The 9,904-nt window shown below is 55.5% G+C and overlaps 1 protein-coding gene across 1 annotated transcript in view; it reads right to left on the reverse strand.

Annotated features, from left to right (window-relative positions):
- The window catches only part of ALOX5AP (arachidonate 5-lipoxygenase activating protein), a 15,412-nt gene extending 10,314 nt beyond the window's left edge, over nucleotides 1-5,098 (reverse strand). The window contains exon 1 of the mRNA XM_006904799.2: nucleotides 4,945-5,098. Coding sequence (XP_006904861.1) covers nucleotides 4,945-5,014 — 70 coding nt within the window. The 5' untranslated portion in view covers nucleotides 5,015-5,098. The remainder of the gene's footprint in view (nucleotides 1-4,944) is intronic.
- Nucleotides 5,099-9,904: the final 4,806 nt, after the last annotated feature.

Genomic DNA, 9,904 nt, shown 5'->3' on the forward strand with positions numbered 1-9,904 from the left:
CCTGACACCCGACACGCGGCCCCTGGGTGCGCCCGTGAGACCGTGACCTTGGCGAGAGCCAGGTTAGGACATTCGGAATTGGCTTCCGTCTGGAGAAAAACAGGGAGTTATGGATGGGTGTAGGCTGAGGGACGGCACGATCGGAAAGTCAGCGTGTTTAGCGTGGGGACGAAGGTGCAGAGGAATGAGCCCAGGACGGGGGAGATGGCAGGGAGCTGACGAGGGTCACAGCTGCAGACCCTAAGAGGTGCTGCCTCCGAGCAGACAGCACCCGGCCGGCTGGTCTACAGATGGGGTGCCGGGCTGCAAATGAACCCCCCGCTTCCGATCCTTTGTGAGATTCTCGGGGACGTGCCACAGGATTCCTCTTCGTCAACTCCGTATTCACCTCTTCGGAAGGCGTGGAAAAGGCCTCTTACCCATCGCGTACGTGACTAAAGGCCTTCCACGCGGTCCCTCCTGGAACGGCCTGGCTTGTGGGCAGGGGGACCCACGCTAGGCACGAGGCGTTGGTTCCCTGCCGGGCCTCGCGCCAACTCCGTGACGGGGGCGGAGCTGTCCCCACCTCGTAGACGAGGACGCTACGGCTCAGGGAGGCCACATAACCGCGTCGGCATCACGCCGTGAGGCGCAGACGCCGCTGGCACCTGCGCCAACTCCGTGACAGGGGCGGAGCTGTCCCCACGCAGACGAGGACGCTGCGGCTCAGGGAGGCCACATAACCGTGTTGGCATCACGCCGTGAGGCGCAGACGCCGCTGGCACCAGGCGCAGTGCCCTCACTCACCCTGTGACACCCGCTGCCCGCATTTCACCGGCCACACAGGGCTTGAGGGCACGCCTGAGCCCCGGAAGCCTCCCCAGAACTCTGAGCTTAGTCTCTCGAGAACCCGGGGTGACGTCCCGGCCTCCGAGCTCATGCCCCGAGGGAGTGTCAGGACGGCCACACTTCTCTGCGTCAGCCCCTCGCTCAGAGGACAAACCCCTTCCTCTCTTCCAGGCCGGCCCTCTGCCTGTTCCTGCCACCTCTTCAGGCCTCTGCTTCATTGGTGTGTCCCCCATTTCCTGAACCTCCAGTCTCTTTTTTTTTTCTCCTCTTTACCCCAGAAACATACCCAGATCTTTCTCGCCCCGAAAACAAGACAGAAACAAGCCTGTCTCCGTCCGATCCTCCACTCTCCTTCCTTCTAATCTACACTTGGAAGAGTTGGGCTGGCCTTGCCCACCCCCCAAGCCCCTCACGCTCACTCCCTTGTCATCGCCCCACAGGCTGCAGACACTGCGTGCACAAGGACCACTCACATGCGTCCCTTGGCTCACAGCTAACATTAGGCCAAACCAGAGAACATGAGGGGTGGGGCCAGAGACGCAGAGAGAGAAGGCTGACTGCTCGCTGGGTGCTGCCAGGGCCTTCCCGACTTCATGTCACACAAGGCCTCCCGGCGGAGGAAAGCCAGGGTCGGAGACGCCAGACAACGTCTTCAGAGTCGCATGAAAGAGATCACGAGATCTCGGTGAGCCGCGGAGTTAGTCTGAGCGGGCAGCGATGTGGGTCCTCAAAGGGCCACGTCGCACGTGGGTCGTTTTCGTGGAATGGTCTGGACCTCGGCAACAGTCGCTCTGCATGGGGGACGCCCGAATCCGCAGTTGCAGAAGAACCCGGCAAGATGGGCGGGTAACCCCAGGGACCAGGGACGCTGGAAGCCAAGCCACGTGAGAAACGATATGGAGGAGAAGATGGGTCACAGCTGACTTCGTGGAGGCGGTAGCGGCAGCACGGGCTGAGCCTTTCCGGAGAACAGAGCCGTGACCGGGAGGCAGAAGCACGGGGCGGGTTTCCGCTCAGCGTTAGGAAGGACCTTCCGGGCAGCGGGCACGCCGGGCACGCGGCCGCGCTTCGGAAAGGGTTCGCATTCTGGCGTCACCACTCCCGGCTCGAGGACCCCCAACCAACGGTCCAGCCTCCCCGAACCCCACTCTGCTTAACTGTAAAACAGGAGTAACAAGAGGATCTGTTTCCAAGGGGGCAGGGACGAAACGAGACAGGGTCACGTCCAGCAGGAAGCGCTGTGCTGGACGCGAGCAAACACTCCTGGACCCTCACCGCCGTCGGGGCACGCTCGGTGGGTCGCGAGCCCCCCGCCAGCGGGGTGTCCGGCAGGAGCCACTGAGGACGGTGTAAAGACTTTTGCAACAGAGAGTGTCATGGCTCAGGAGCCGGCGCCTAGGGCCGGTCACGCCCGGGTTGGGGTGTGTGACCTTCCAACACGGTGCTGCCGAGACTCGCTGTGTGTGTGTGTGTCAAGCAGGTGTACCAGGGGTGTCGAGGAAAGGCGGGTGCTCCTGCCAGCTCTCCTACCCTCCCCATCACAGTCCACAGACCCCGAAGACCACAGGGCATTGTGTCCCCCGTCTTGGCTTCGCAGCAAGAAGGCAGCTGAGGTGGTGGCCGCCCAGCCCCCCAAGAACCAAGCTCACGCGTGTACGAGAGCACAGAGCCCCGGCGGCCACACGGACGGACGTGACTGGACCTGGCTAGGGACAAAGACGAAGTGTGCGGTGCCTGGCAACAGCATGTAAATATTTTTAAAAACTAACAGGAAGGGAGCGGAATGACATGGGTGGGGGGGGAGGCAGGGGGAGGAAAGCACCATCTTTGCATGTTTTCCCGAGTCTGTAAGGTGGGTCTGTGGCTGAGGTTGATTAGAATTGCAAAGACGCCTCTGGACACACATTCAGGCCTTTGTCTTTGCCTAAAGCTCACTTGACAACAAGCCGAGGTGCCTGCCCCAGGTCCCCGGGGATTTTCTTACTTCCTACGTGGCGTGTTTAACGGTGGACAGCGGGAGCCCAGGGCTGCGTCTCAGAGAGCAGCACAGCTCGTCCTAAGCCACCGAGGGGCTCAGAAGAGCAAACAGTCCCTTCCCCAGGCTAGGACAGTGCTGTGAGGTCACTCTGCCCCCATGTGGCTGGAACAGCTCAGAGGGGACTGGGGAGGGACAGAGTCTGTGACAGGGGCCAGTGTGGGGTCCACCCAGCATGAAAAAGCCTCCCGCCCAAAACAGAAGCTCCGTGCTTGTCCACACGTGTGTCCCCCACCAGGAAGCCCGCATCCCACTGGTCAGCTGGCGAAACCCTGTGAGCGAGGACACTGCTGTCTTCTTCTGCCTTAAATGGCCTTTAGACATTTGGCCATCTAAATCCGCCCCTCCCCCATACCAACGGATTCCTTAACCCCACCTGCCCAAAATAACTGAAGTGTCCCCATCCAGCTCAAGTCTGCTCACGGTTTGCTAGGTCACCACAGAAAAGGCCAGCACCCGCCTGACAGCCCAGGGCCGGTCCTGGTGCCTCTCCCTTAGGAGAGATGAAGAAGACTTGTCACAGCAGGAGACACTGCAGCTCCCCCAGGCCACCACCAGCTCTGAACTGAGAGGGAGCAGCTCAGAGCCAACCTCCCAGTCGAGCTCAGCCCTGTCCGCCCAGGCGAGTGTGAGGGCACCAGCTTCCGGCCCCGACACCCGTCAGCTGCATTGGTGGGTTCATGGGGAAGGGCGGAGGGGAGACCCCGCGGAGTTTAGCTAGCACTGCCCAACCCCCGCCCACGTCACAGCCTCCACAGAGAGGTCATCGCAGACTTCTGCTCACCTTCCCCCACTGCCCTTCCCTCCCTGGGGGCTGGGACTGTAGCTGCCTGTCCACTGCTGCACCCCATGCACTGGCCACTGCCTGGCACACAGCCGGGTCCCTGTAGGTGTGTGCAGGTGTAATGAGCGAACGTCTTGCACAAACGGAGAGGGCCCGGGCACGGTGCCCGCGTGGAAGTGGCCGTCCAAGTGCTCCATGTTCCCTCTGGAGCCGCCCCGCTCCCCCACTGCCACTGCGTGCGATCTAGTACGAAAACGTCGGGGTCAGGAAGTCACCAAGTTGTCGCCCCCAGGACATAAGCGCGGGGTGTGCGAAGCTGGGGCTCCGATGCATGGGGGGCCACGGAGAAGCCGTGCTCTGTGCCCGGAAGGCTGATCACCAGCCTCGGTCCACACTTGAGTTGGGGGGAAAATCAGAAGATCCCAGGTTGGTTGAACACTTAAGTTCCCAGAGCGTGCTGGGAATTGCCATGAAGTGACACAGCCGCCCTTAGTAAGGGCTCCCGTTTGCTCCATCTTCATACACTACGGGATGCAAAGCCACAGGAGCTACTTAGAAAAGAGTCTGACGTAGCCCTCGCCCGGAGCCTCCAGGAGAAGGTCCCACACGGTCCTACGCGTTCGGGTCTGGGCATCCTGCTAGGTTCATGGAGATGCAAACCCAAACAAGAGAAACTGCTCTCTCTCTCTCCCTCTCTTTACGTAAATAAATCATACATATGAAAACATGCTTCGAAAATTATACAGTGCTATAGAACAAGAAAACATCACAAAGAACATGTTTCTTCAAAAGAAAGAAAGCAGTACTCAGGTGAGAGAGGGATAAGGAGGTTTCCCTTTCACACTCCTGAAATTCATTTTTTTTTTTAGCCTACGCCTGACAGGTAACCTCAGATGCCCTGAGGTCGCCCCCACCACACGCGTAAAGCCCAGAGTCTGAGTGAACACACATCCACTTTCCCTTCCCTGGCTTTGAGCCCTCCTGTTCGGTGACATTGATTAAATGTCGGAATGCTGACTGCCAGCACTTCCGGCCCTTCCGTGGGGGCTTTCGGGACGCCTCCAGGTCACCGTCCCGGCACGGCCAACGGGATTAGTCGTCCCGTTCAACTGGTAGACCCTGAGTCCATGCAGAGATGCACACACCTCTACACATTCAAGTATGAAGAAACACACATAAAGCAGGTGTGTGTGCACGTACACACACACATATGCAAATCTGTGCAAGTCTGACTCTCAGACGACTAGCCAACAAAAACGCCCCCGTGCTACCCCCAACGGTGGGGGGGCCCCCTTACCGTTCTGGACCACGCTGATGAGGGTGACGATGACCAACAGGACGATATTGCCCAGGGTCTCTTGGTCCATGTTGGTGGCTTCGGGCTCCTCAGCGAGGACTGCTTGGTGGCACCCAGGCCCGCACTGTGCAGGAAGGGGAAGTGGGGGCCAGCTCTCTGCCTTTCATCATGAGAATTTCTGAAGGGCCCAGCACGGTTACAATGCCGCCTGGTTCTTCCTTCTTTTTTTTTTCAGTTAGCCACCAATGTGCTCCGGCTCAGTGTGACCTGCCAGGGCCGGGCAGAGGAGCAGGAAGAAAAGAAAAAATAAAACTTGCTTTTTATTTGCAGAACACCCAAAAGATCTGTTCCCGAGTACTATCGTTCTTCCCCAGAATTCCTGGGAAAAAAGGAAGAACAAACAGGTGGCAGACTCCCCAGGGGCAGCCACGTAATAAGGCCTGGGTGAATGAATGAATGAATGAATGAATGAGGAGGAAGAGGCTCAGCGGATGTCTCCACGTCTACAAAACCAAAGCAACCAGAGAATTGAAACTCAACCAAAGAATTAAGAAAAGTGGCAGAAACGGGGTTGCAGAGGATCCCTACAAAAAAAAAAACCTTCCCAAGGGGAAGCGTTGAACACTGAGGCTGGCTTCCCTAGCTCACTGTGGGGACTCCCTCCCCCGGGGAGAGACAGAGAAGGTGTGACGGTGAATTTGCTGGGAGGGGAGGAGGGGGAGCAGGTGGCCTGGCGTTTGAGAGCACAGCTTGCTCTGCGGTAAATGGCGACCCTCGGCAAGTGACACAGAAAATCCAAGGTTCCTGCAATCTTCGGTCGTCCTTAAAGAAAAGAAAGGAAAACGGATACATTTCACAGGAAATAACATTCCCCCGGGCTCCTGTCGGTAAAGGTGACTGAGCAGAACCCGCCCCACAGTGACAAGGCCACGGGCAGCCCCCGCTCCCCGCCCCCGCGCCCGCACCAGCGCCTGCGTCGGTCGGTGCATGGGCTGCGCTTCTCTGTGTGACAGGTTAGTTAGACAAATGCGCCGGGCGTAGGGAAGAATAATTAGCACATTCATTAATTAGAGTGCAGTTTGCAATTTCGCCGTGAAGGACAACCATTTGTCAACAGAGATCAGGACAGCTGGGGCCAAGCGGGAACTCGGGGTGGGGGGGGGCAGCAATTCAGAGAAGGCGATGGCACTGACCAGATGCTATTTGGGACAGGGACGCTGCTCGTGCACTTGGCTTCCACGTGCCTCCATCGCCATGGCAACACGGGGCCACTTCGGAGCTGTCAGGCAAAACACCCACCTATCTCCCTTCTCACCTTGGTGCGGTGCGTGTGGCCGCCTCACGACATCTCTGCCCTTCACGAGGCACTCATGGGGGCAGGACCCCCTTCCACAAAGAGTTGGGAGTGGGGTTGGGGACGCAGAACGCCCCTGAGCTGGGGTAGCGACACCGGAAGGGACATAGAGAGGTAGCCTCGGACTCCAGGCACAAACCGTAGATGGTCCCAGAGCAGTTCCTTTTGTTTCAATCGATCGAAAGAATAGTCGGGTCGATACGGATCCGAAGGATCCGTGATGGGAACGAAGGCTCGGCCACGGTCTTCGAGCTGTCGCTCACACATGGGTAGCCTCCGGGAGAACTCAAGCAGCCACGTTGAAGGCTCCGGTCTCCTCCCCCGGCCACAGTCCATGGCCTTTCTTTACACGAGCAGCCCATGGTTCTGAACCGAGTTTAACTAAGCAGAGATGCGCTCTCCTGCTATTATACAGCAAGGACACTGAGGGAGAGTGAGTTTGCCGGAACCTCAACTCTGTCAGTTAAATTCTACACGAGCTTAGAGCCCTGAGCCTGGAGATTCACAAATCAAATGACGTTTACAGATGTGGCCTTCCTGACCTAGAATCTCAAGCTAGAAGCCGATAACGTGGAGATGAGAGACAGAGAGGAGTAGAGGCCCACAGACATTTGCACAGACTGCAGGAAACCACTATGGTACCAGAAAGCCTCTTCCCTCGCCCACCGCAAATACGCACCACACCGTGTGTTGTTACGAGTTTGCAGAGAATGAAGTGAGTCACCCAGGAGTGCAGGAAACACCATGCTGTGTGTGGCGAAGGTCAACGTAGGTTCCTTTGCCCGAGTATCAGCTAGATCTGTCTTACAGATTATCTAAGGAGAGGAGGCTGGTGATGGCCTGACTTGGGAACGTGCGGTTCCAACGAGATTAGAAATTGTGCTGCTCATATGTGCTTAGCTGATTTTTGACAAATTAATTGATGATGAGAAAAATTAATAAGAAAAGGAAAGTCTTTTTAGCAAAGGCTGCTAGAACAGCTATCAGTGGGGGGGGGGGAGGGGATGGGGAGGGTTTGGGAGGACGAACCTTGACCTACCCCAGAACCACAAGAAATGTAAATAGAAATGGGTCTCGAACAAATATATAAAAACTAAAACTATAAAGCTTCTAGAGGAAGGTATAAGAGAAAGAGTCTATGACCATAAGGAAAGCAAAGGTTTTTAGATAGACACAAGTGTGAGTTATGTAAGGGAAAAAAAATCAATAAATTAGACTTCATCAAAATTTAAAACTTGTGCACTTTAAATGACACCATTAAGAAAATAAAAAGGCAAGCCACAAACAGGGAGCAAATGCTTGTAATACATAAATCTGACAGAGGACTTCTATCCAGGAGATATAAAGAACTTATTTCCAGTCCATGATAAGGAGATAACCACGTTTTACAAATGGGTAAATGATTTAAACGGATGTTTTGCCGAAGAAGACATACAAATGGCCGACGAAGGCATGAAAAGCTGATGGACATCACCGGTCATCAGGGAAAGGCAGATTAAAACCACGACGAAGTCCCCTGTGAACCTTGTAGCCGGGTCAGCAAGGGTGTGCAGTGAGCGGCACGCAATCCACTGCTGGTGAGGGTGAGAGACGGTAAATGAAAACGTGGCAAAATGTAGATAAAAACATTTTGGAAAACGTTTGGCGGTTTCTTAAAAGGCTGAACGCACACGGACGATATAACAAAACAGAAGTCAATTTCCAAAGAAAAGACAATGGCCAAATCATGCTTCCATCTAGCAGAACGAAACTTTCATAAAGCAGAAAATGCACTAACCCTTTCCTCCCGCCCCCCCCAAAAGGGTATAAATCTCTTTATTCATCTTTGTTCATCGTTCTTTCTGCTTCTGAGTCACCTTGCCCTTTTGAGAGCTGGCAACTTAAATGCCGAGATAAGGTTAACTACCATTGATATATATTATGTTATATTGTAGGGACTTAAACAGAGGAATAGAAAAAATAGTTAACATATATACAGTTATACTCACATCAAGGTAAAGAAGAAATAGTCAACTCTGACGGCCCTCATTTCTACAACTGGTCATCAGCAAGAACCTCGGAGAGTCAGGCTCCCGCCTGGGAAAGTGACCCAGGCCTGTATTCCTGGGGGGCACGGACCATCATCGGTCCCGAAGGCACTGGATTGTTGCCATTTTCCATGGACACTAATCACGGGACACGGGAGCACGAAGTCCTCACCCGACTGCATAGCAGCGGGCCGGTTTCCCCTTTGTAACCAGCATGGATCACTCCAGAGGAGAAAGGACAGCTCCGCGTCCTCGCTGTTGGCTCGCTGGCCCGAGGAGATGGCCCTCAGCTTTCGGTTTAACGGAGCCATGGCTGTAGAGTCTCTGGCGGAAGCATTCCCCCCACGGGGGCTAAGATCTCTAAACGGGCAGAGCCCAGGGTTACAGAGACGAGGACTCCGGGGTGGCAGTCCCATTTTCACCCCGTGACTCCTGGACCCACGAGCCCTGCGAGGTGCTGTCATAATAACTGAGCCTGGAAAAGTAAGTCTATGCCACAGCTCTAACTGGGCCGGCTGCTTCCCTGTAAGACCGGTGAAGTTCATGGTCACGAGGCCATCATCGTATTTCCTTCGCTGTAAAATTACCTTCGACCAGAAGCAGTGGTGGCTAGAGTTCCATGACAATAGCATCCAGCCCAGGGATGATGGGCTGAGCAAAAGCCTTGCGGTCAAGGAAGGCAAGTCCGCATCTGGAGCAAGTGTCTATTCCAGTGAAGACAGTGCAGTGTCCCTCCCGTGATAAAAGCAGTCCATGTGGCCTCCTTGCCACCTCCCCTCATCCAGGGAGTGGTGCCACATCCATGCAGGTGTCCACGCAGGGCAGGCCCAGCACTCAGCAGTGACTAGAGCCGAACTGGTCTTGATGAGTAGAAATCCACGTTGCTTTGTCAATATGTAACCCTGCCCCCACGACCTCTGGATGTGGAAGCCCACTGGGCCAGAAGCGGGGAAGCTGGAAAAAGAGGATCATGGTGCCACCTAGCGGGACCATCTTGCCCACCTGGCTATCAGGTGCCTGCTCTGCCGCAGTCACCTTTATAAGCGCCCATATGGGATACGTAGCCTCACATTTTCTGTGCATTCAGAGAAATCGATCCATATGCCTCTTCCCCAGACCGACCTCCTGCCATCAGCTTTCCAAGCACGTCCAAGTTCCTGACAATCCAACCAGACCATTGGCCGCTGTCCATGAGTTAGCTCAGGTTCGTATTGATGGCCATTTTTTCACTGTCCTGCATTCATTCACTGGGTCAGTGTCCTTTACCACTGTCCCCAGGGCCCCCCCCCAGAGTGAGGCTATCGTCTGCAGCTACCCACTTGGGGCGGTACCAGCATACTGTGCAGACACCTGTAGACTACACCTCGATTTTTTTCTTTTTCGGTCAGCCACTCATCGGTCATCCTCATGAGGCCGTAGATTCTGACTGAAGGGAGCTCTGACCTCGGTGATGGTGACATATATACATATGCCCCTTCCACGTGCTGATGGGACGCGGCTGCGTGAACTCAAGTTCCTGCCTTGGGTCAGGTGACACTCCGTTCATGATGGACAGACAGCTCAGGCCACAAGACAACTT

The sequence above is a fragment of the Pteropus alecto genome, unplaced genomic scaffold (assembly GCF_000325575.1).
Source record: "Pteropus alecto unplaced genomic scaffold, ASM32557v1 scaffold80, whole genome shotgun sequence".
Lineage (NCBI taxonomy): Eukaryota > Metazoa > Chordata > Mammalia > Chiroptera > Pteropodidae > Pteropus > Pteropus alecto.